This window comes from Pseudopodoces humilis, chromosome 2, assembly GCF_049639895.1.
Source record: "Pseudopodoces humilis isolate 2021_Gansu_Grassland_sample_001 chromosome 2, ASM4963989v1, whole genome shotgun sequence".
Lineage (NCBI taxonomy): Eukaryota > Metazoa > Chordata > Aves > Passeriformes > Paridae > Pseudopodoces > Pseudopodoces humilis.
This window is the reverse complement of record NC_142201.1, coordinates 33819025-33844255: the sequence shown is the minus strand read 5'-3', so window position 1 is coordinate 33844255 and position 25231 is coordinate 33819025. Positions and strand designations below refer to the sequence as shown.

Here is a 25231-nt window from a genome sequence, read left to right as displayed (position 1 = left end):
GCCGTAAATTTGACTCGGTCTCAGAGGTCTTTTCCAGTCTGATTCTGCGTTTCAATTCAGCCGTCAGCGCAGGGGACGGCCGGCACAGCTGCAGCCCTCCCCGTCACGGCGGGCCAGCTGCCGAGCCCCTTTCCCCACACACGGCCTCTCCGTGCTGCCAGGCTACGGCCCCGAGGTTCCCCGGCCCGGCTCCGCCCCGCGGCCCCGCCGCCACATAAAGCCGCCGCCTCCGCCGCCCCGCCCCCGAGCAGCGCGGAGCGGAGGCTGAGGGCCGGCGGCCGCCGCCATGGTGTTGGACCCGGTGCTGGGGAAGCTGGTCAGCAAGCGGGTGGTGCTGGCCAGCGCCTCGCCGCGCCGGCAGGAGATCCTCACCAACGTGGTGAGTGCGGCCGGCGGCCGCTCGCCTCGCACGGGCCGGTGGCTGCGGGCAGCGGCGGCCGCAAGCGCCGGCCCGGGCCTGCGGGGCCCAGCGCCTCCCGGCCCGCCCGCTCCAGTGAGACCAGCGGGAGGGGAGCGGGGCAATAAAGGAGATGTCTCCTTTCTGAAACGCACTAGTGCAGAGCCAAGGAGGCTGTAACCTGCCATTCAGAGCGCTCAGCCCCTGCGGAGGAACGTGTCGGCCTCGCTGGTCGGGCTGCGGGTGGATTTAGAATAGCCCTTGGGTATTATTACCTATCCAACTTAGGTTACTTAGTATTACCGTTCTTATTAATTCAACCGATAAATTGAACATAAATGGAAGAAATAACTTAAAAATGAGGATGTGTGGAGAAGCACTGAGGTTCAGTCATGCACTAAGTTACTAGAAACAGCTTGCCTGCTGGGTGTAGTAAATGTATTGAGTGTAACCCAGGGGCAAAAAGTTGGAAGAATAGTTGGGCATTTTTTTTATGAAACCAGTCAGAAACTCTCTGTTTTGTTTTCTGTTTATCATGTGTATAAGGACATATAAAGTGCAATAAAGCTCCCATAAGAATGTGCATTGCTGTTGCTTGAGTAAAGTGCTATGGATGGATTCAATTAAAAAAAAATCCAGTAATATAATCCTCTAGTTATGAAGTGTGTAAGCTCATACTGTGAGTTTTTATACGAAAACAATAATGAAACTACTAACATAATTAGGTTATAATAAATAAGTGTGAAATCAAATATACACACCAGTTTCAAAGTTCTGATTGTTTTATTTTGCTTGCAAAAGATATGTATGCACTAAACACTGAGAAACATTTGGAGGGTTTTTTTCCTGTGTGTGGTGGCTGGGAGATACGTTAAAGTGTAAAAAGCAGATGTCAAATTTGCTACTTGCTTGATATGCCTTGGGAGCAATGTTTAATTACGAGGTCAGATTGACTGCATCACTTTCCTATGTTACAGGGCCTGCGGTTTGAGGTGGTTCCATCCTGGTTTAAGGAGACACTAGAGAAGTCATCTTTTACAGCCCCTTATCAATATGCTGTGGAAACAGCAAAACAGAAAGCTCTTGAAGTAGCAAACAGAATGCATGTAGTAAGTTACTATTACAGCAGTGACCTTTTTGTCTTTAGGTGGTGCATATTACTGTGACTTAATTTGCTTGCACTGGTTAAGTGATCCCTGAGTCATTTTTCTCCACTGAGGGCTAATGGATGTTTTCCTGTCATTTGTGAAAGATGGTGTCTTGAAATTACTTAATCAAAAGTCTCATGCCTGCAGTTCAGTCTCTCCACAAACTGAAACAGCCTGCATCTTTTGCCAGCATCATACCTACTCTTCTGCAGGATATATATTCCTTAGTTTCTTTGAATAGTCAGGGGTATGGCTGACCTCATTCCACATATTTGTTGATTGTGGAGACAGACTCCGTGGGAAAAACACTGCTGTGATTCCAGTGCTTTGCTGTAGCTTTTGCTGAAGAAGTGACAAGAGTAGCTCAGAAATTATGAGTATGGAGGTACTGGAGGAAAGCAGAAAAATTACTCTTTCTTTGCCCAGAATGTTTAAAAGCAGAATTTGTCTATTTAATTTTAAGAAGGGAGAAGTTGACATGGTTTCAAGTTCTGTTAGATAAGGCATCCATTTTGTATCCTAAATTTTATCAAAGCCAGTGATGCAACTTATACTATCAGTGGTGTTTGACTTACGCCCTTGGCTGTGATCAATGTTTGAACACATAAGGCTCTTTGCTACTAGAACCTATTTTAAAGTCAAAGTGATCAAATGTCACAAAATGGACCATAATAATTTTTTAATAATGTAGCTCTGAAAGAGAGGTGTTTGTTGATCCTATTCTAGCAAGAGGAAAGGAATATTGAACACTTTAAGTGAACAGTGCAGCCAGATGTCACCGTTCTTCAAAGCAAATATTGCATGATATCCAATGTAAATCGTTACCCAGGATTCTGTAAACTACTTTCCAGACAATGGTACAACAGAGGAGAGTGGATTTTAAACTCATCTTCACTAATTTACTTACTTTGGGCTTTCATTGCAAAACACTGTGCTGGTGATAATGCTAATTCAGTGTATTTCAAAATGCTTCTTCATCCAGGAATTAGTAGAACGAATTCTAGATATTGTTAAGCAGTTTAGAGCACATCAAGTCTTTTTCTAGAAGAATTGCTTCCCTATAAATGTTTTATTATAATGGTCACACAGACAGGTCTCATATCATGTTGTGATAAGTAACACCTTATAGTATGCAGGTGAATCAAATCTTAGCTATAAGGACAAGGACAATCTTAGCTTAAAGTCAAGAAAGGTTTACAAGGTTTATCACTACCTCTGATATTTAAAAAAATAAACAATTCCCTTTTGAGAGAAAAACACTTAAGTATAGCTAAAAAAACAGGGTTTATTTTTCATTAAAATTTTACTTAGAAAAATGGTTCTAGGGGGCTGTATTCTCTGGCTTGCAAACACTAGGCACCTCCTTTAAAGGAATTGTTTGCCACCTTGAAGATTGACTTTTGAGAATTCACTTTAATTTTTGGATGCATTTATTCATCAGTAACATATTTAGGCAAATTTGTGGCTTGAAAATGGTGTGCTCAAACCTCACTTCTATGGTGATATAAATGTTTAGTGTTTTGCAAACAGTGCAAAAGGAGAAACAGTGTCTTGTTTTCAGGTCAGTGTAGAGCCCTACTTCTAAATCAATAAACTGCTGTTTTCTTACGTTAAGTCTTAAAACATTTTGTTCTCTTTGCATCTTCTGATAAATGCCTTCTTTCTTATGCTTTTGCAGAAGCATATGAGAACACCTGATATTGTCATAGGAGCAGACACTATTGTGGTAAGAAGCTTTTAGTGATTTAGCATTAATTTAATTTACGACAAGTGTAGAAAATACTTGTATCTTTAGGTGTAAGTTCGAAAGCTGCCTTCAGTGTGTGTTTATATCTGCGTTATGATACATCTTTTTAGGTTTTGTTGATATGGCTTTTAGGCTGGTTTTTTTTCCCAACAAGGTAATTTTTGAAATCCTGAGAGCTAGAAGCCTTGCTACTGGCTTTGGGGACACTAATACTGCCATAAATATTGCCTTGGATCCTCTAATATGTAATGGAAATTCTGTTCTCAGGTGACTCGTCAAGAAGTCCAGATCATGTGAACTGTTCAGTATTGTGCCTTGTAGTTGGAGGTCGCTTTATACCTGACATCCTCACAGAGACAGTTAGCTATTAAGGACAGAAAAAGTTGAATTATCCTTTTGTTTGAGAGGTGCAGCCATTGGAGGGTAGAATGTGGCACTTAAATGCTTGACACTAAATTACCTGTTCTACTAAAGTATCTGTGCTTCTTGCTCTATTCAATAGACACAAATTTGAAACCCGGCTGAAATCATGATTTAAACGTAATTTCTGACCTCAATTTCTGAAAAGTGAGAAAAAGCAGCACATTCACTCTGTCTTTCTGTTTTAGTCTGTGGATGAGCAGATCCTGGAGAAACCAGTTGATAAGCAAGATGCCTACAGGATGCTATCAAGGTCCGTGGTTTTAAGTAAGATACGAAATTTGAAGATGCAGTTTCTCCATCCCTTAGATTTTCAAAAGGGTTCCACGGAAGGGATACATGCAAATTTTTTAGGGTTTTGTTTTGTTTGTTGTTAAGTTCAGTAGGTCAGCCTCTTCATTAGGGATATGAAATGTGCTTAATATGTAGCTTTTTAGAACTCCAGGAAAACAGGCAGACAAGATGATACGCCTTTGCATATATCCAAGGTGTCAAATGAAAATTTTCACACACTGTTTCATCTTACAATTCAGTGTGGAGTCTTTTGGGGGACAGAGCATGTGAGATGCTTCAGATCACATCCAAAAATATCCTGGCTAATCTTTATAAGACTATTCCTTAAATAGTCTCTTTAAAGATTCACCATCCCTTGCTATTACACATCTATTGCCTACACAGCAGATAATAAAGACCTCAGAACTAATTTGCCACAGTGTGGCACTCTGGAGCCACTATAGGAGAGAGCCAGAGGTAAGGGAATCTGGGCTCTTGCTCTGCTCTCTGGCTTGCCATGGGATCTCTGGGGGCCAGTCTGGATGAAATGCGAACATACGCTCTAGTTCCCTATCACATGTTTAGTCTGAGTTGCATCACCTAGCTATTTATTGCCAGCTTTCAGTGAAGATGGCTGTAACAGCAGTGTTTGTTCCAACTGGCCTTTTCTAATGCATTTGGAATAGTCACTTTTCTGATGTACAGTGAATGAGCTGATACCATGGACTACTCTTACACAAGTGGTATTTTGGAGACTTGAAATGACTGCAGCTTTTGATTGTGTTTTTTATGTTGTTATTTTTTTGTTTGTTTTGCCAATGGCTTTTCACTGATACTGAAATAAAATTTATTTGTTTAGGATGCATTGAGTAATATATTAATATAATGGTCTACCTCTCCTGCTGTAGCAGTATAATCATGTAGAACATTTCATAAGACTGTTGCTTAAAGGACATTTTTTCCCTGACAGGTTGAATGGGAAAGAGCACAGTGTTTTCACAGGGGTGGCTATTATACACTGCCGCAGTAAAGGTATGCATCATTTTATTACAAATCAATATTTGTATTAAAAATTACGCTCATGATAGCTTGTAAACAGGATGGAAATGTTTCATATACAGTCTGAATTGGTTTTCTACTCAAGAACTACCTTATCAAAATACAAATTAAAATCTCACCACAAAAGCCAATATTCTTCCTATATTCAGTTGTCACACAGGAAGGAAAGTGACAAGACACAATGGAGTTTAGAAATACTGTCTCTGAAAGCTGTGAGACTAATTGAAAGTTGTGGAATATTCTAAATTAAGGTACTGCAGACTGAGGCTGAGCTGAATGTGATCCATATTAACTTCATTTTGTGTTGTGCTCATACCAGTTGAAGCTTAATGCCTAAGACTATTAAGAAGCTGTAGAGAGCAATACACCAATGTTCTTTATCACATAATTTATAGAGAAAGGGAGTGGTTTTTATGGAAACTGTACCATAAATATAATTTGTGGAGTATTTGAAAGACATTGTCTGATAATTGTACCAATAGTCTTTTAGTAGAGCTTTCACAGACATTTTGCTGGACATAATCTTTCTGTACACAAATTAACAGTTTTTAATCTTTTCTGGAATGGTTGCTCTTAACTCTTGTAAAACAGAATTAAAGTTAGTGATGCAGTACTGCTCATATTCTAGTACAGTAGAGGGAGAGCTGTTGCAAAAGAAATAAAACATGTTACCAAGAGGTTCCTGTGAGCAGCAGTAAATAATACCTTTAACTGTTTATTCTAGGAAGAAAATTAAGTGTGCCAAACTGTAGTAGTGATGCTATAACAGCACATCTCATTTGAAGCTTGCAAATTTGAACTGCATCGCACTCAGATGAATGAAAATATACCTTTAGTCTGCAGATTCCCCAATACATTTGATACAATTGATACAATTGATAGAACAGTTTTGTAGAATACATTTTTATTTACAGTTTGTAATTACAGTCTGTTTTTTAACTTGTTAAAGATGAGTTTTTATTTTGAGCTGACTAGAATTTTTTAGCAATACTGAAAACCATGGTACTCTATCTTCATATGTACCAATATTCTTATTTCATTTAGGTTTCACACTATGACCATTAGAAGTTGGTTAGCATTCTTCCTTTGATCTGTCTGTACTGTAGATATTTCTTACTCCTCCTCAAGCATTTCCACTGCTACCAAAACTATCATAACAGGAGATGCTGGCCTTAGTGTTTCTAGAAAAGAGTAGAGAGGAGCTAATAATCTGTAATGTGCACAATCGTTTGTGCAAGGCTGTTACCTTTTGGACATGTTTTGGAAAAGCCTCTCTCTGCAGTGACAGCAGGCTCGCAGTTACCACATGCAGCAGGGTCCATACCCAGGTGTGCAGTACTTTATTGCACCTTCCCTCAGCCACTTCCAGCTACTGAAGTCTGAAATAATCTTGTCATCTCTTGAGAGATGATAGGAAGATGACAGCCATGGTTTTTGATGGGACTGCTGGATACCCAAGTCTGAAGTGCAAGTGCAGCTGCAAGTAACCACTTTTATGACAGCTACATGTTGAACTCTGATATGTTGTTAAGAGTTCTTTGACAACAGTCATAAAGTTGGAAGGGTGGTTGTAGCCTTCTCTGTTCTCAGTGCTGGATGTGTGTGCCAGCATCCATAAATAGCTTTGTGTAAGCATTGTTAATTTAAGAATATATTCCATACAGGAAGGTAAGTCTGTTAGCCCTGCGACAGGACTGCAGAGGTTGAAAATGCAAACTCTAACTGTTTTGGGAAAGTTGAGTCCAGTGTCCCGAAAGAACATTATTAGTCATTGCACATACATCTGTGCAATATATTTAATTTTTCTCAAGCAAAACTTTAAGATGATTAAGAAATACAACCTAGATGTTGTGCTCTCTAAACTACAATTCCTGTTTTTAATAAGGCATTTTCTTTCTGTAGACAATCAGCTAGAGATGGAAATCACCGATTTCTATGAAGAGACTAAAGTAAAATTTTCTGAGCTGTCTGAAGAGCTCTTATGGGAGTACATTCATAGTGGGGAGCCAATGTAAGTAAGACCCTGATGCTACCACACAACACTTGACAATGGGCCTTAGGGTACATTATTAAGCAAGTGTAAAACATTGTCATGTATTCTGTGAAATTTTGCTCTGTGTACATGGTAAATGATAGTATGGGTCACTATTCTTTTATTCTTGTGTAAAGCTGTCATTTCTCCAGTGAAAGTGAGCTACCTTTTTAGAATTCTAATGAATTTGAAAAGTGAAGACCTGAAATACTCTGGATTAGAGCAAGCACTTGTGCAATATACAATTAATCTTTGTTAGCAGAGGCGTTCAGGGATCTTCAATGCCTGAGACAATGCATAGTTCATTACAAACTGGTGAGAAGAGTTAGTGTTGGATAATCAGGGAATCATGGAACTGTATGGGAAGAAAGCTAAAACTCAGTGTATTTAGTTTATGAAAATCACTGCTCTGATGTGAAGAACACCTGTTTAATTTTCACTTATTCTTGTGAAAAGTGAAAACACAGTTTGTGTGTGTTGCTGTGCAAAAATTGTCCTTCAGCTTATGCATTTCTCCTACACTGATAATATTGTTACTGAGCCATATAGGCAACATTTACAGAGACAATATAGCAGCCAACAGTGATTAAAAAAAAAAAGTACTTCTTTGGAGTCAACAAGGGAAAGGAATTTGTCTTTTTTTTGTGTTAGCTGAAGTCTCCTGAAGGCACAGTTAGCACTATGGACTGCATATCAGGTGATCTCATGTGAACTTTTGTCCCTGTAGGTTCAATTCTGACCATGTAAGAATATAAATTGTGGTGGTTTTTAAACTCATTTGTGCCATAAAACAATAAATCCATGTTTTACTGGGGAAAGAGAAACCAGCATAGACTTTGGATATAGTTCAATGCTTATGTGTGAGGCTTGCTTTGTGAACGTGTAAGGTTCACAGCTTATTGAATAGACTGATGTTAAATTGGATGTGGAGAGAATGTTTTGTCAAGACTACAGCTTGCAATAAATTCCTATGTAATTTTTTTGGAAGGTGATGTTTACTATGCTAATTAGTATGATGTTTAGATTTAGTGGGCCATAAGGTTGCAGTTTGGAGTAGAAATGACCATGGATTTTTAGGAAGAATGTGAGGTTGAAAATTATTTGGAATATTATGAATATTTTCTCTGGAAGTAAATATGCTTTAGCAGCACTTTGCTGCAGCAAAAGGGCTTTTGAGCAGTGCTGGGTTCTGTTCATTCTGCTAAAAAGGGTGTATGACATCAAGGGTTTCTCATGGACCAAATGTTCAGAGAATGTATTTCATTACTTTCTGAGGCAGATGCCAATTGATCTTTGTTTATATAATCCCAATGATAGGGAGCATTTATTCTGACTTTGCAAAGGTACTACTAAGCACAGTGTCCTATAAATTTTGCAAAACAGTGAGAAGTATCTCACAGCACTTTTTTTTGGTTTTTTTTGTTCCCTTCTCCATGTCCACGTACACGTTACACACTGCTAGGCATACAGGTTTTTCTAAACAAAAAGTGACTATTCCTTATTGTTTTAAAATATTTTACACGGAAAAATAATTTTTTGAAATAATGCAATACTTAATGATCACATGAAAAAATAAAAGAAAAATTTACTAGTGCTGTTGAGGATTAGATTGAGTTCTTTTTCTCCAAGAAAATTGGCATATAGCATTTAAGTCAATCACTGATGACAGAGACTAGTACTACAGGTACATAACTGACATGGGAAAGGAAGGAGGGGAAATTGCTGTTTCAAGGTACCACAGTAATCCTAACTGTTTTGGGCTTGTATAATGAGTAGACTTAGTTTCTTCAAGCTTCTTTGACCCAGATTTTTATTTTGTAATCCTTCCCTTTCTCTGTCTCTGCTTACAACTTCTAGCCTGAAAATCCTATGTGGTTTCAGTAGCTCTCCTCTGATGGCAGTGAAACCCAAGGGCTCTACTACAGTCTGGGAAGGAGGTGATGGCAGAGCCTAGAGCTCCACAAACTTTCCTCTGAAGTAATAAAATGTAGAATGTAAATGTTCTTTTCAGTATCCAATCCCAGAACAAAGTGTTGTAGAAAAATAAATATGTGGCCAGTTCTGTTAATGTTCTTGCTTGGGAGTATGATACCACTTCTTTTGATGGTTATAATGTTTTTTGCCTCCCTGTAAACATTCACCAAAATGACTGCAGCCTCGTTTAAAAATGAGAAGACATTTTAATCGTTATAATATTCCTAATTTAGTTGATGTAAGTCATAAGAATGTTATAAAGGAAGAAATAATTTAAACAATGGCAAAGTTATAAGGTAGTGCTTACAATACAAGATTAAAGGAAAATTCCTATTTCACAGTTTATAGCAATTCAGAAAATCCTACTTGCTGTTATACAGATTCCTCTGTTTTAGCATGCTATTAGAAAGGGAATCCAGAGGTAAGTACTAAAAATAAAGAGTTGTTTCTGATCAAATCTAAGATTAAAAATTAGCAAAAATTTTTTGTGTAGTAACCTTCTTTCTCAAGAAGTTTGCTTAATTCCATGCTACCTTAAGTTAATAGATTCAAGACTGACTGACCTTTGGTTTCTAAGCTTGCTGATGCAGGCTTTCAGATTTTGCTGTTATGTAGGAAACACACTTTTAACTGCCCTGTTCCTTGTATGAGAACAGTAAAATTGCTGGGTGTACTGCAGCTTACCTGGCTTGTATATATTTCCATTCCACTCTGTGGCATTTGCATAATTATGCCTAAAGACAAATTAGATTTCCAAGGTTAGTTTCTGTGCTTTTACATTCCTGTGCCAAAATTACCAGTATTATCATGATATCCAAGAGCACCATGTTGTGAACCACAACTCTGTTCTATCTCAGATGGTTGCACAAGAGATGGATGGATAGGGCTAAATAGAGTAGTGGATCTTGTTTGAATAGGTTGCTCTTTCCCAAGAAAGCCCTTTCTTCCCATTCCTAATTTTAGGTATTCCTGTGACTGAGATCTGCAAGATGAATTCTATAATCTTTTTGAGTTCTAAAAGATCATCTTTGTTGAGCTCTTTTGGGACCTAACATTCCTAAAGGCTTTTCAGCCTCTTGTGGAATTGGGTGAGGGTCAGATGCATCTGGTGACCCAGTGTTGGTCTTGGTGACACTGTTACATTTTTGGTAGCCACGATTTGGTAACCTATGACAATACACTCTGACTGCAGTCACCTGCTTCTTAGGTGACTGTTGCACTTGCAATGTCTGAACCATCAAGACCTTTGGCTACTCACCCTTAGTAGAAGTACTGATCCTTATATTTATCTTGTGATTTATAAATTGAAGTGTTGAGCCGACCTAGTATATTTAATCTGCCTCTAGCTTAGATACATTAGTCTTTATTCCAGCTCTGCAGTACTGGTGGATTATTAGTGTTCTGTGATACCTCTACTCTAAACCTTAATTAGATTTATGTTGTTTCTGCATTCTCTTCCCCAGGGACAAAGCTGGTGGATATGGTATCCAAGCCCTTGGTGGAATGTTAGTTGAGTATGTCCATGGAGACTTCTTGAATGTGGTGGGATTTCCTCTGAATCACTTCTGCAAAAAGCTGGCAGAATTGTATTATCCGCCCTCTAAACATAATATACAACATAAAAAGTATGACTCTATCCCTTCTGTGGACACTTTTGAGAACCTAAGTGATGGAGAATGTGAATCTTCAAATTTCACAGAGCACAAAGTTGCTAGTAAGTTGGACAGCAGTGGGATGCATTCCTCGGGAGCTGTTCACACTTCTGAAAACAGTTCTGCTGTCAGGACAGGTTTTACAGTGCCTTTGGAAAATCAGAATGGAGTGTTACAGAGTGCATCAAAACTTCCATCCAAAATTCTAGAGCTGATGGATGGTTTTAGAGCTTCAAAGGTAAGGGAAAAAATAAAACTACTCATTACATTATTGTCTGATATATTTGTTTCACTGGACTCCAGTATGTACCAGGGATTGTGAAATACTTCAGCTGGGGAAGGAATGTGTTAATAATTAGTAAAAAAGGACCATTGATGTCTTGGAGAATCTTAAGATAGCCAAAACTTCTGGTGCAGTGCAAACATTGCTGTGTTTGTCTTTTTGTATTGTCTTGTTTGTCTTTGTGTTCTATGAAATTTCAAGTTACCTATTGGATAGTTTTGTCTCTTGAGTTGAGAGGGAAAAGAGGTTGCAGAATTTTTCCTTTTTTACTGATCAAAAGAGCACAACCAAGCTGGAATTATATACTCTTCAAAGAAAGCATTTAATGTGGTTAACGCACCTGACTTAACACTGTGACATGAATTGTGTATATTTTATTTCCTTTGTAGCCTTTAATGCTTTGCATTAGAATTCTGTGGAAGATATTAATTTTTCATTGCCCCTTCACAATATTATTTTTTAATAACATGTTTCATGTTCTGGATGTGTTTAACTGATATCCATGCTGTATCTGATGGAGGCATACTCATAACAGCTCACAAACAAGGTCACATGCTCTGTGTATTAGCCAGGCATGATGAGAAATGCATAGCTGGACATTTTGGTACTCCTAGATTTTCTACATAGTTCCAGTGTAGCAAAGACAATTGTGAAGGAGTAATGAACAGTGATGATTACTGGTCTACATCAAGTTACTTGTTTTAGGAAGAGGTGGGAAAGAAGTGCAAAGTGGCAGTGAAATGCAAACTTGGAACTCAAGATCCAGCAGCTTCAAGGTGAATGGAGGGAGGCACACCAGACAGTGAACAATAGTTTTGCTGAAACAGTGGAGAGTTGTGCTCAGCTCTGAAGGAAGGCTAATGTGATCATGTGGTGTGGTTCTGTGGGCGTGCTGCTTGCAGGCATGCAAAGCTGTCCTGAGAGGTTTGGAATAAAGTGCCTTTGAGGTTGCTGCATTAGTTAACTTCTTGTGTATCCAAAGGGAGTGATGTATTTGAATGGGTGAGATTATGCTTAGCATTTCTTCAATTTAAGTGAAAATAAATATGGAGAATCATGAGCATGTATATTACTTATACTGTTTACAGTGATGTGATGCGAATAGTTTTGTGCAGTGAAAGACAATGGAGGCTGGAAATGAAAGGAAGAGCTTTATTTTCCCACTACTCCAGTGTAAAGTCAGAGTATGAAGTACTGAATCATATGTTGAACTAGTGGGATTTCCCCCCTGCCACCACACCATGGATATTTGTAAAATAAATTACCAGTAGTGATGAAATGCAGTCTGACAGAACTCATCATGACAGAACATCACCATTTGCAGAACAAAAGCATTTATTTCCACAAAAACTCTGAAGATTTTTTTCATTTTGTTTCTTGAACATTGCTTCAAGAACTTTATAAAGCAGAATAAAATCTCGTGCAGGTGAAGATATTGCTGCCTATTGGTATTAAAGATTTGGGTATTAAAGATTTAATTTGATCTTTTGGTATTGGTTCATATGGTTAAGAATGTTCCATAAGGTCAAATAGCCATATAGATGGAGAAGTGCTAAATATCTCAGTAAAGAAGTTTCATACAAAATTTGTAGGCTGCATTCTAGAATACTGTGAGTTCCCTTCTCTCCCAAACACCATTTTTGAAAGTTCTGCTACTTGGCTAAGATACTGAAACCCTCTGAGAAGGAAGGGAGCAATTTTTAGGAGGTTTGTTCAATTGTGTTGCAGTAGTTTAATAGTAGTTGTGTAGAATAATTTTAGAAAACTACATAATTCTTTCGTTTTTGGATTGTAGTCTTTTAAACACAGCATGATAACAATTTCTTACCTACGCATAGGCTCTGTTTGTAGCCTCTAAGCTGAAGATATTTGATCATCTGAAAGATAAAGGTCCAATGAAGGCTGTGGATATTGCAAGTGATGTTGGAACTTCTGTATGTGGAACTGAAAGACTCCTTGATGCATGTGCTTCTCTTGGATTACTGGAGAAAACACCACAAGGTGATTAATTTATCCTCCCTGCAAGAAAGTACTGAAAGACAGGCAGGACTGGAAAAGATGTTTTTAAGGTCACAGGTTCTGACTTGATATTGTGGATAACTTGGATTTGGGGCAGAGGGGAATGGATTGTTACTCTTTTGCTTTCATTATTAGTAGCTGGATTTGTTTCATGTGGGGGAAGGCTTTATGTAATGAACACATTCAAGTCTCCTTTATCAAAACTTTAGATTGTTTTTGCTCTCTGGACATAATACTGACCAAATTTCTAAGAAAAGGCTGCATGGACAGTCCTAGGGAACACTGTAATAGCTCAGATGTGTCATCTGCACTTGAGTCACAATAACCCCATGCAGCACTAGGGTTGCTGGCGGGGGAAAAGTGGCTAGAAAGCTGCCCAAGGGAAAGGACCTGGTGGTGTTCAAGAGCAGCTGAGCATGAGCCAGTGTGTGCCCAGGTGGCCAAGAAGGCCAATGGCATCCTGGCCTGTATCAGCAATGGTGTGGCCAGCAGGAGCAGGGCAGTGACTGTGCCCTTGTGCTCAGCACTAGTGCGGCCACAGCTTGAATTCTGTGGCCAGTTTTGAGCCCCTCATGACAAGAAAGACACTGAGGTGCTGCAGCATGTCCAGAGAAGGGTAATGGAGCTGGGGAAAGGTCTGGAGCACAAGTCTGATGAGGAGCAGCTGAGGGGGCAGGTGTTAAACCTGAAGAAACCTGAGAGTCAGAAGAGACCTTATTGTTCTCTACAACCATATGTCAGGATGTAGCTAGGTGGGAGGTGGTCTCTTTTTACAAGTAACAAACAGCAGGATAAGAGGAAACAGCCCCAAGGTATGCTGGGGGAAGATTAGGGCTGAATATCAGGAAAAAAATCTTCCCTGAAAGGATTTCCAAACATTGTAACAGGCTGCCCAGGGAAGTGGCTGAGTCACCATCCCTGGAGGTATTTAAAAGGTGTGTAGATATGGTACTTGGGAACCTGGTTAAGTGGTGGATTTAACAGTGCTGGGTTAAAGGTTGTACTTGATAACCTTAGAAGGCTTTTCCATTCTATCTAAAATGATTGTCAAATTCCATTTCCTACTCCAGCAGCGCTGTCAGCTGAGGATCAGGCTTTTAACAGGGAGAGTTCTGTAATGTGTTCCTCTTAGTGGACAGCTTAAGTTTTAGTGCTTCTAACTGGAACAGTCCTTGAAGGTGTATGTAAATAAGGGAGTCAGTATTAGGATTAACTTCTTCAGTCCCCACTATGTAGTTCTAAGTTTCCACGGGCATCATTTACATAGTAAGACTTGAAATGATTAGGTGTGAAGAAAAGAAAGGGAGATTTTTTTAACTCTGTTAGAGTACATGACAAATGAAAAAGACCTAAAGACAAATGGAGAAAGCTTGAATTCAGGGAAGAAGCAGCCATAAGCTAAACAAAAATCTAGTCAAGAATGAGGGACTTCTAATACTGTACCTTGAATATTAGGTATCTGAGGTACTCTGGTTTAAAATTAAAAACATAAATCAGCATGTATCCATCTAAATTCCATCCAGCATCTAAATTCTTTTTTGAAACTATATACTTGCTCCTTTAAGAGTGACAAGACTTTCAGAATTAATTAGGTTTTGTGCAAATTTTTAGTAATGGATCATAAGATCAGGATTTACTAGTTATTTAGGCAGGGAAGCATGCCTTCAGATTTAAACAACAGTTGCAAAATAGTGAAACAAAGCTGTTACAACTGTGTTCTTCTCATAAGGTTACAGTAATACAGACTCAGCAAATACCTACCTGACCTCAGATGGTAAATACTCACTTCATGGCTACATTATCCATTCTAATGATCACCTTTGGCCTCTCTTCACAAATTTGGAGTCCACTGTCAAAGAAGGGAGCAGGCAGAATCATCGAGCCTTTGGAAAGAAAGCAGATGATCTGTTTAAGGTAATATAAACTCTTACTAGTATCAAAACCAGCTGTGATGAGTCCAGAACTGATCTAGGGGCAAATGGAGACAGAGCTATCTGAATAAAGTTTGTCAGTCTCACAAATGGTTAGAAATACTGTGCAACTCACCAGTCCCAGGCTTCTGTTTCCTTCAGCTTTAGGCTGTGAAGTAGAGGAGCAGTCACAAAATACATTGGGAGAATTGAGTGCTGACAAAAATTTTCCAGATTAAGTGTTGCCCATCCCATTGACACACTCTGAAAAGAACCTCTGGGCCTGTTTAATTTACGTTTGTGTCCTTTTTATAACACCAGATAGTACCTTACTACACATGTACTCTGTCCATAGTCAGTTGACACTGATGTGTGTCCAGTTTTGGCTGTGCTGTGTTGTCAAAGCTGATTTGTGTTGGTGCAGTGGAGAAGGGATCTAATCTCCTTTATGAAGTTTTCTAGTTTTGTATAAGCTTCAAGCTAATAATTTATTACTGATAAAATTGTCATCCTTCAGCCATCTGTTTCAATCTGAAATTCCTTTCCCAATGCTAGCCCAGGTGGATGGAGAATCACTTACAGTTGTAACTAACCTGTCAATTACCCGTCTGGTGAAGCAGCTCGAGAGGCATAAATATTTATGACTATGTAAGCAGGAAGCTGGTAGTGTGAGCACAAGAATATGTTTTTGACATCACCGCTGGCTTAAATTGTAGTTCAGACTACATCCTAAGATCCTTAATTTGTATTAAACTTCAAGGTGGTGATGAAGGCAGTCTCTTGAAGGACATGTCTACATCCCTCATGTATAGTCAGTGGAACAAAATAAGGACTTATGGAGCCTTAAAAGCTCTGCTAGCCTTGTGTTAGTACTTAAATAACTGGAGGACAGAAACTCCATTGGAAATCATTCAAAGGGTGTTTAAAGGGAGTTAAGATACTTTGCTTTAGGGCAGCTGTTGCAGTAGATGCCTAAATTTATTTACAAATTAAGTTGTTTAATGTATTCAAACTGGAGCTCATCCTTTATTAAACACCTGGGTTATCAACTTTGCTTGGGGGGGTGCTTGTGTCCAGTTTGATCCTGGGCTCCATATGTGTACAGGATGGTATGTCTGAGCAGAATCTATGGGCTGCCTATGGAGCTGTGCACACCACAGCCTGGAGATGCATCCACCTCATTGGTAGTTGCAAAGCCAGCCATATCTCGTGAAATCTGTATAAAAGGGAAACGTAAAGGGATCTGTGTGTATGTGTCCTTGAAAAGGTAAAGGTGTGAGGTTCTGCTACTGAATGTTTGCTTCTTCCCTAATCAGAAAAACCTAGAATGATCTTTCATGCTTCTGATTTATGGTGTGGTCCAGTTATCTAAATTATTTCCCATAATGGGAGAATAAATGTTTGAGTGAAATGAAAGCAATTTGTGAAGATGTCAGGAAGGAGCACTAGAATTTTTCTTTCAGTCTCCTAAATCTGTCCTTTCAAGAGGTCTGTGTGATCAGAGTTCTTGAGGGGATGTAAAAATTTGCTTATCACTACAGCAAAGGATTTTGGATGAGCAAATAAGTCAGTGGCAATTCAATGGACCTTTTCATTTTGGGAATTCTGATGTTCACCACATTTACCTACTGCCTTGATAGTACATAGTTTTAATTAACTAATGAAAATGAACTTAAATTGTGCTGCTTTTCCCCCTTTTTAGGACTATTATCACAGCCAGGAGGTAAAGCAACGTTTTATGGCTGCCATGCACAGCATTGCTCACCTTACAGCAAGAGATGTGGCTACAGCGTTTGATCTTTCACAGTTTAAATCTGCTTGTGATTTAGGAGGTATTGCTTGTAATTGACTTTGTATGCAAATTAAAGGGAAATGTTTGATTTCAGTTCTGCATTTTATTGCTTAAGGCATGTATATTATTTTACTAGAACTTCAGTAATGTTACCTATTGTTATTTTTTTGATATTGCAATGCCAGGATAAAAGAATGGTGCAGCTAATTAAAAGCAGAGTTACCTAAATGGAATATGAATAGTTCAAGATAAGTGAATGTTTGTCTCAATCAGTTACACAATTCAAAACAGAAAGGAAGATAGTGGCTCAGGTGATATATAGCATTGGGCTGGGCGTGCCATTTTCAGCAGTGTTGTTGCTCTTTCTCCTTAGGCACATACAAGATTTTCAAAAGTAATTAAAGTAGTAAACCACCACTGCTGGGGTGTCAAACTTGAAACACTGCACTGCTAAAGCAAAAGTTTTGATTATTTTCTAGTGGATTTGTTTTGTGTATTGTTGTAGTTATTAATATCTAAGATGTCCACCAAAATGTTGAAGACTAATGATATACCTGAAGAAACTCTGCTTTTTAGCATACTGTTTTTTCACCCTATGCTTGGAGCTGCACAGAGGAAGTGTTATTACATAAGGAAAGATCCATTGAAGGAGGAATACATTATTTAGTGCCTGGAGAGATGGACAGCATCTCAGAGGAATTAACCCAATACTGGTACAACTGTTGCCACTTGTGCAGAGAATCCGAAACTTCACAATCTTTACTATGCTGGAGACTGTAAAATTTCATGTATCAGTGCTTTGTAAATGCTAAACAGTTAGAGGTGTTCTTCAACAAATAGAAAGTCTTTGCCTTTTCATTTACATTTTGATACTCCTCAAAAAACCCTGAGGTATTGATATCAAAGGTCACATTTGCAATTCTGTGTCAGAAAGGAGTCATGCCTGCATTCCACAAGCATTAAAACCTTGCTCTATCAACCAGGAAGTCCTGTTGCTCGCATTAGTTGTTGAGCTGTCTACCTCTGGTTCTGATTGGATGTCTCTATTTTAATGGTATATACAGCCTTGTCTTTAAAAATGTCTGCAAATTATGGGAGAAAATACTTTATTTAACTTCTTTAACCTTTTAACAGGTTGCACTGGAGCTTTGGCTCATGAATTGGTACAAGTATACCCAAATCTCAAGGTCACGGTATTTGACCTTCCAGAAGTCATTGCAAATACCTCTTACTTTCAGCCTTCAGGACAGCACACTGCTCCAGTGACATTTGTGTCAGGTAAATGTGTAGCACACGAACTTTTGTCTGATTTCTGTTATCCTTGAGCACAGAATAGGCTCTTTTGCTGCTGCTTGAACCCCAAACATATCTTAGTACAAGACAATGTAGGTTCACCTGTGCTAAATGGGGATACTGTATTTTTCAAGACTGTTGGGATAAAAAATGTTTGGAGAATGTGGCTAACTGGAAGCAGAGGCTGCATGTGTTTGTCTGTGGTATTTCATTTCTAGACAAGATCAACATGGTGACTACAAAGAACTTTGTCTCCTTCCTTGCTTTAGGTTTGCTCTCCATTTTTTGGTTAGAGAATTCTTGCTTGTGATCTGCTCTTTAACTGCACTTTCCTTATCTGCAAATCACAGCATACCTGTACCTGTTCATTCTTGTTACTTTTGTATTCTGCTGAAGCGCCCTGTTTTTGTAGTATGTACTCTGTGGTTTCTGTAGGAATGTACTGTTTTCCAACAGGTGACTTCTTCAAGGACAGTCTTCCAGATGCAGATCTTTACATCCTTTCACGTGTTCTTCATGACTGGTCTGATGAAGAGGTACATGTGCTGTTAAGCAAGATATCAGCTGTTTGCAGACCAGGTATGTTTTTTTCATCTTGTGAACTTGAATGCGCATGTTAATGTGCCTTTAATGAGCACTGACTAATGCTTTTCTAGTATGAACTTATGTTATCTTTTGTTCAATCATAGTAGCCTTTGCTTGAATGTCTAGGCTTGCATTATGACAATACCTACTAAGAAAAAGAAGGAAACAAATCTGCAAATAAAACTATATGTAATAAGCTTTTACTGTAGTTGCAGGCTTCACAACTGTATCGTATCCCATCCCCAGTATCATTTATTAAGAGAGACTTAGTAATGCTAAAGTCTTTCTTACCAAGCCCTGTATCATCAATCAAGTAAGAATGCACTTATTTCTATACATAAAATTAGCCTAACTAAAGTTCCCTTGGGTTCATCAAGAAGCAGCAGTTTGTTTTGCTGTTGTTTTGCTATTTCAGTAGGGTCCAGAATATGGCAAATTGGCTGAAGTTCAGTACTACTTTATGCACACACATACCATGAGAAATACGCAGCTTCTTTGACTTTCTAATGCTTTTGAATCATAGAATCATCAGAGTATTTCAAGTTGGAAGTGACTCATAAGGATCATCAAGTTGAACTTGCTTCTTGAAGGAATAACTAAAACTAATTATGACTGAGAATGTCATCCAGATGGTCAGTGAACTCTGGCAGGTTTGGTGCTGTGATTACATCCCTGGGGAGCCTGTTTCAGTGCCCATCTATCCTCTGGGTGGAAAGCCTTTTCTGCATACCCAAACTAAACCTCCCCTGACCCAGCTTCATGCTATTTCCTTGAGTCCTGTCACTGGTCACAAGAGTGAAGAGATCAGTACTTGCACCTCCATTATCCCTCATGAGGATGTTGAAAACCACAATGAGGTCTTCCCTCATTCTCCTCCAGGCTGAACAAACCAAGTGACCTCAGCTGCTCCTTATAAGGCTTCCCCTTGAGACCCTTCACCATCTTTATGGCCCTCCTTGGGATGGTCTCTAATAGCCTAATATATATATATATTTTTAATATTGTGATGCCTGAAACTGCACACAGTACTCTAGGCAAGGCTGTGCCAGCATAGAGTGAAACAATCACCTGTGTAGTGATTTAGTATCCTGTGCTTGATGCACCCCAGAACACAGTTGTCCCTTGGACTGCCAGGGCACACTGCTGACTCATATTCAGGAGAAGAAGAATCAAAGAAGATCAAAGAAGACAAAAAGCAGAAAAGCCTGACCAGTAAGATCATGTGATTCCTTAATGCAACTGGAGGTCTGAAGTTTGTTTCAGAGGAGATAATGCAAAATAAGACCTATCCCATAAACTATAACCCTGATTATAAATTATGAAAGAAAATTTTGGGTGACTGTCTTAATCTTATACAAAGTTTGGGTTATGACATATGCATACAGGAGTTTTTTGGTTCAAATGAAAGCAAGGCTGAGTTTAAGAGCATAGACAGGAAGTGATCTGAACTTCTGGAGACAGTGCTCTAAACTCTCAGGTTTTTTTAACAATTAAATGGTTGTTTCTAGGAAGAGATCACTGAAAGTAAACTTCTTTCACTGATTTCCACTGAAGACCATGAAAAAAAAAACAGTCTGAGGGGGCCTCTGTAACTGTCACTTAAAAAAACACTTTTAAGTTGAAGCTAAAAATACTTACACGGAACCACTTTTGGTTGTTTTGGAAATGCAGGAAGTGCCTTGCTAGTGGCAGAAACTGTGCTTGATGAACAGAAGACGCACCCTTCTATAGCTGTGCTACAGTCCCTCAGTATGACTGAAGGCAAGCAGAGAAGCGGCTCAGAATATAAACAGCTACTGGAGAAATACGGATTCACAGATGTACAAATTAAGATCACAGGGAACTTATTAGATGCTGTTCTGTGCTTCAAGAAGAGTCTGTCACTGTAGTGTGCCCAGAAGCAATCTGGGATGCTGAATCTTCACCCTCTTGTGCAATATGCCCATCATCAACCAGCTTGTATTGGCAGTTGAGGATCATTTTAGCCCTTTATCTGAAGTGTAGTTGTTACAGGCCTTAGATACAAGTTGGAGTGCAGCTTCTGCCAGAGTGAATTCTGTGTGTTTTAAAAAGCATCTGGAGCAGACCAGTGTGTGTGAAGTACCTTAATAACCAGTTCTTCTGCCAACTGTATTAAGGTTAGACTCAGCATAGCTATGTATAGCATGTCAAGTTAAAACTGCAAGCTTGTACTGAGCTACATTAATATTTTAGTTTTCTTGCACCTTAAAATTAAAGAGAATTCACCATTTGCAGTGTATTCAGTGGTTACTACTAATTTTTATCGGACATTAAAAATTAATATTGTACCATCTGCCTGAATTTGGGAGTGTTACTCCTCTTTTTCACTGCTGTGTAGGACTTTACTCAAAAACATCTCATATATAGTCTTTTTAAACACTTTTTCTAAAAGCAAAAGTGAAAACAGAAGAAACATCAAACCTGTTACTACAAGAGCTGTAAAATTACAGAGGAACTTCAGCAGCCTCTGGCCTCCAGCCACAGTATGTACCTGCACAGGATGTAGCTGAGAGATGTTTATATTGCTTACTGTCACTTCTGGCATTTTCTGAATATGGTTGAATGGCCATATATGCTTTCTGTCTCATTAATTGAGATGAGTTTTAGGATTTATGTATAAAACCTTGTGTGAAAACTAAAAAATAAAAGTTTCTTCATGCTTCAGTCTTTAATTGGAGAAGTGCATGCTGTATCCAATCTCTTTAAGTAATTTGTCACTAATGTCACCTTTCTTAATGTTTATTTTTTCCCTGATACTTCATTTATATTTATTTTTTTCTCCTTAAAGTGTAGTGGAAGCCTCTCTGGAAATTAAAGTTACACTTTCAGACTAGCTTTCTTCTCTGTCAGATGTGAGTTTCCTGCCTGTCATTTGTACAGCAATAGTCCCAGTAAACCAGTGTGCAAGAGGCTGTGCCAATACTGAATCACCAACCTCAGCAAATTAGAGAAAGTTAGTAAGGAAGGTTAAGAGTTGTATCTGCTCGGATGTTACTTAATCAGGAGTTACTTTGCTCCTTGACCAATGGGTAAAGAAAAAGTGCCACAGTAACTCAACTCATCAGAAGCAGGCTTCCTACAGAGCATTTCAGGTGTAGAAAATCAGGGAAATGTCAGACTTCATCACATTGGGGTTTTTTAATTCTTAGGAGGTTTCTATGAATGGAATTTTGACTGATCTCATCTGTACAGACATTTAAAATAGATAAAGCCAAATATTCAAAAATGTAAAAAAATTAAAATGTTTCTTCTACACATTGACATGAAGCTTGCTCTTAGCTTAATAGGTTTGTACGTTGAAAGAGACTCCTTCTGGCAATTAGATGTGTCTCATCTCATAGTCATGTTCACAATGCTGTTCCTTAAGCTGCTCTAAGCTGCTTAAGTCAGAAACAATCAAATCCTAAAGTTGGCACACCTGTAACTGTCAGAGACTTTAAAACTATGCCCCTAAGTACTATGTCTCTGACTGTAAAATTTGAGTGTCATGTGTTTGGTTACCACCCAGCCTTCATCTACTCTGTGATTAAGACACAACACTAAGTATTAGTCCCTTGGGCATGGTGTCTGTGGTCATGCACCACAGCTTTGCATTCTCAGTATAACTAAGTGTTGGAGCAGGTGGACCAGGGAGGTTGCGGAATCTCTGTCCTTAGAGGCTTCCATGTATGAAGCTAGCCCTGAAGAAGCTGAGCTGATTGTTCTGAGTGGGAGGCTGGACTAGAGATCTCCTGTGGTCTGTTTCAGGCTCAGCTGTTCTACAATTATTTGATGCAGCCTGGTCACCTGAGGAATTATAAACTCATCTTACTAATATACAAAATGAGTTTTTCAGTTGCTCTGAATATCTTTTGCTGACTGGTAGAAGGAATGGATTTAATAGTCTAACACTGAAAAGATTTTCTAAGCTGTATGCATAACTGGGGAAAATTTTCCTCAGTTATGAAGAATGAGGGGGGTTACATTTTAAAACTTTTTGATGATTATTGAGTGTCTGAGCTGTACAAGTTGAAATGGATCTGAGGAGATTGTCTTAAAGCTCAAAAAGGTATGAATGTTATGCTGTACTTAATAATAAAATCACTATAAACTATGCTGCTATTTTGATCTGAGTTGGTGTAAGGCCAAAAGGCAAGTATATATAGTGGTGATTTTGTTAGTAGCCCTCTCTTGGCTTCCTTCTCCCCTCACATGTCTGAATATGAAGAAGACTCTGTAAATCAGATAATTTAAGTTCTGCTTTCATCCTTTAATCAGTCCCACCGCAAAGAATTTGAGTCGTACAGGAATAACGTACATAATGTGTTGAACAGAAACATTGACGTCTCCTCTGCTTCTGTAATGCTTGCCATCCCCTCCTCTCTGCTTGGCATCATTTCAATATGAATGTGAAGCAGCAGTATATCCCAAAGAGATGCAACTCTATTCCTAGTCTTACTGTTTTCTATAGTCCTCATGCCAAGTCTACAGAAGTCATCCCCTTTTCCCCTGAAAACAGAGATGTGACTTGACTTGTGAGTGATCACTCATACTGTGAAAGGGGATTTCCTGGGGTTTGTGAGAGGAGTGGATTAGCAGAGCAAATCCATAAATGATACAGGAAATCTCACAGGTCTTGAAGTCTGCACCCTTCTATATGGTAGCAGAAATTTTCTTGCCTGATAATGTATTAGAGCTGTTGCATGCATTTGTTTTTTTAAATTAGGCTGTGCAATTTTGCTGGCTGAAATGGTGTTGGATGATGAAAAGAAGAACAGGAGCACAGCTCTGCTGCAGTCGTTGAACATGCTTGTGCAGACAGAGGGAAAGGAGAGAAGTGGCTCTGAGTATCAAGCCTTGCTGGAACAACATGGATTCACAAATGTCAAAATCAGAGTAACAGGAAATTTGTTAGACGTCATTCTCTGTGTTAAGGCCTAGAAAAAAACACATTAAGTAGTAATCTTGATGTCTCATACTTGTGTTTGATGTTTTGTAATTATCCAAATACATTCTCAACTTCTCATCAATACCATAAACCATGAACCAAATACCATAAAAGAAGGAATGTAACAAGAAATGACAGCTTTATGGTGTTATTTTTAAAAAGGGGGAAATATTGATTACATTTATTTTGGACTTCAGTAGAATGATGCCAGGAGATTCTGTGGCTGCACAACACGTGTAGAACACAAATGGTGTAATCGGCCCAATGGCAGTATTCACACTGTTGAGAAATCACTGTTTCTTCATACTTGGTGCAATTAGAATAGTAGTTTTTAGACCAGTACACATTGCTTTGCCCCTGTTCCAGCAGGTTAATGTTGGTATCATTTTAATGCTCCATTGCCATCCATTTTAATATCATTTTATGCTACACTCTCTACTATAAATAAACACTCTCAAATCAAATCAGCTGGAAACTGCTACAGTGATGGTGTAAGATTGGAAACAAGAACTGGAGCAGCAGCTTCCTGAGAGAGTCAAGAGAGACTGCTCTGCTTTGAGAGAGGCTTCTGAAAAAAGGCAGTTACATAAAAGCACAAGTGTGATTGTAATTTGAGATTAAATGTTAGGGCACCAAGTTTGTTTCAAGAACATCATCATACACCTTTTTAGCCCTACTTAATTTGTGAGCTCTTAAAAAAGTGGATAGCGAAATATGAGATAAGGAGCAAAAAAGAAAAAGTGCAGAAATAGAAGAAAAAGCATGGTGATAGACAAAAAAGGATTTCCCCCAGTCATATGCAGGTGAGCTCTCAAGGTGAACAGAACATGACAACTACAGACTGAACAGTTTTCCATTACAAGTTATGTGCCTTTTATCTTTATTTTTCACACTGACAATACTTAAGAGTCTTAGAATATAAAGTTCCTTTTAAATCAATAGAAAATTTTATGGTGAAAAAAATCTCAGTCTTGCAGACAAGGTATTGTGCTAAGAGAGTATTAACATTCAGTTACGAGATTTTTTAAAAGGAAAAAATAACACACTGTGTGTGCCTCCTTGAATGAATGTACCCAGCATTCAATAAATTATGTTCAAAATATGTTCTTGTAACACCCTATGTGCATAACCCTCTGTGAGCACAGGAGTCACTTCAGTCTATCTGTATTATGATTGAAAAGAGCAGTTTACTTTTGATCTTCCAGTGTGCAAGAAAAAAGTATAATGACATATCTTGTACTAGAGCAGAGACAAAGGCTATGCCTTGCACATTTTCTTCTCACAATATGCCCTCTTGAGAGATATGCTCTCATTTTGAAATCCTACAAAATACTGTGTAAGCAGTGGTTTCTGGTACCTCAGTTACTGCATCTTTGTGGTTCACCAGTCATCTGTTTAAAAAAAAAAAGGTTGGTCTTGTTTACTTTGGTTGGAAACATCCACTAAAAGTGAAAGCAGGTGATGTGAACTAATGCCCTCCAGCTAGAATAATTTCAATACTTCTAGAAAGAATAGGTGTAATTTCAGACAGAAGTCTGACAGGTTCAAAATATCAATTTCAACATAAAATAAAATTAGCAAAGTTACTGATGATGGAAACCAGGCCTGTCTTGGTAGGGCCTGAGTCCCTGCCATGAGTGCTTGCTCTGACAGTTTGCAGAGGAGGTTTTCACAGCATCCAATTTCAATTTCGAGTGCT

At 38.7% G+C, this 25231-nt stretch overlaps 1 protein-coding gene across 5 annotated transcripts; it reads left to right on the top strand.

The window, feature by feature from the left end:
• The first annotated feature begins 250 nt into the window (after nucleotides 1-250).
• On the top strand, nucleotides 251-23664 carry ASMTL (acetylserotonin O-methyltransferase like). Of its 5 annotated transcripts, none has more exons than XM_014263607.2 (14): nucleotides 251-379; nucleotides 1375-1506; nucleotides 3224-3271; nucleotides 3901-3965; nucleotides 4956-5017; nucleotides 6947-7055; nucleotides 10514-10940; nucleotides 12824-12986; nucleotides 14734-14918; nucleotides 16617-16746; nucleotides 17841-17984; nucleotides 18456-18578; nucleotides 20998-21088; nucleotides 23311-23376. In XM_014263607.2, the coding sequence occupies exons 1-13, from the start codon at nucleotides 287-289 to the stop codon at nucleotides 21045-21047; spliced, it is 1731 nt and encodes a 576-aa protein (XP_014119082.2). In that variant the 5' UTR covers nucleotides 251-286; the 3' UTR covers nucleotides 21048-21088; nucleotides 23311-23376. The 5 variants fall into 5 exon arrangements, with proteins under 5 accessions (XP_014119082.2, XP_087924685.1, XP_005516553.2 ...); XM_088068559.1 differs by lacking the exons at nucleotides 20998-21088; nucleotides 23311-23376 and adding exons at nucleotides 19108-19216; nucleotides 20256-20394; XM_005516496.3 differs by lacking the exon at nucleotides 20998-21088 and having other exon boundaries at nucleotides 23311-23664.
• Nucleotides 23665-25231: the final 1567 nt, after the last annotated feature.

What these genes read in the sequence shown, in the direction of transcription:
- ASMTL (XM_014263586.2), top strand. Translation starts at nt 287, where the DNA reads ATGGTGTTGGACCCGGTGCTGGGGAAGCTGGTCAGCAAGCGGGTGGTG. An exon ending in TAGGAGCAGACACTATTGTG is followed by an intron (nt 3,272 to 3,900) that starts GTAAGAAGCTTT and finishes TTTCTGTTTTAG; the next exon opens with TCTGTGGATGAGCAGATCCT. An exon ending in GCCTACAGGATGCTATCAAG is followed by an intron (nt 3,966 to 4,955) that starts GTCCGTGGTTTT and finishes TTTCCCTGACAG; the next exon opens with GTTGAATGGGAAAGAGCACA.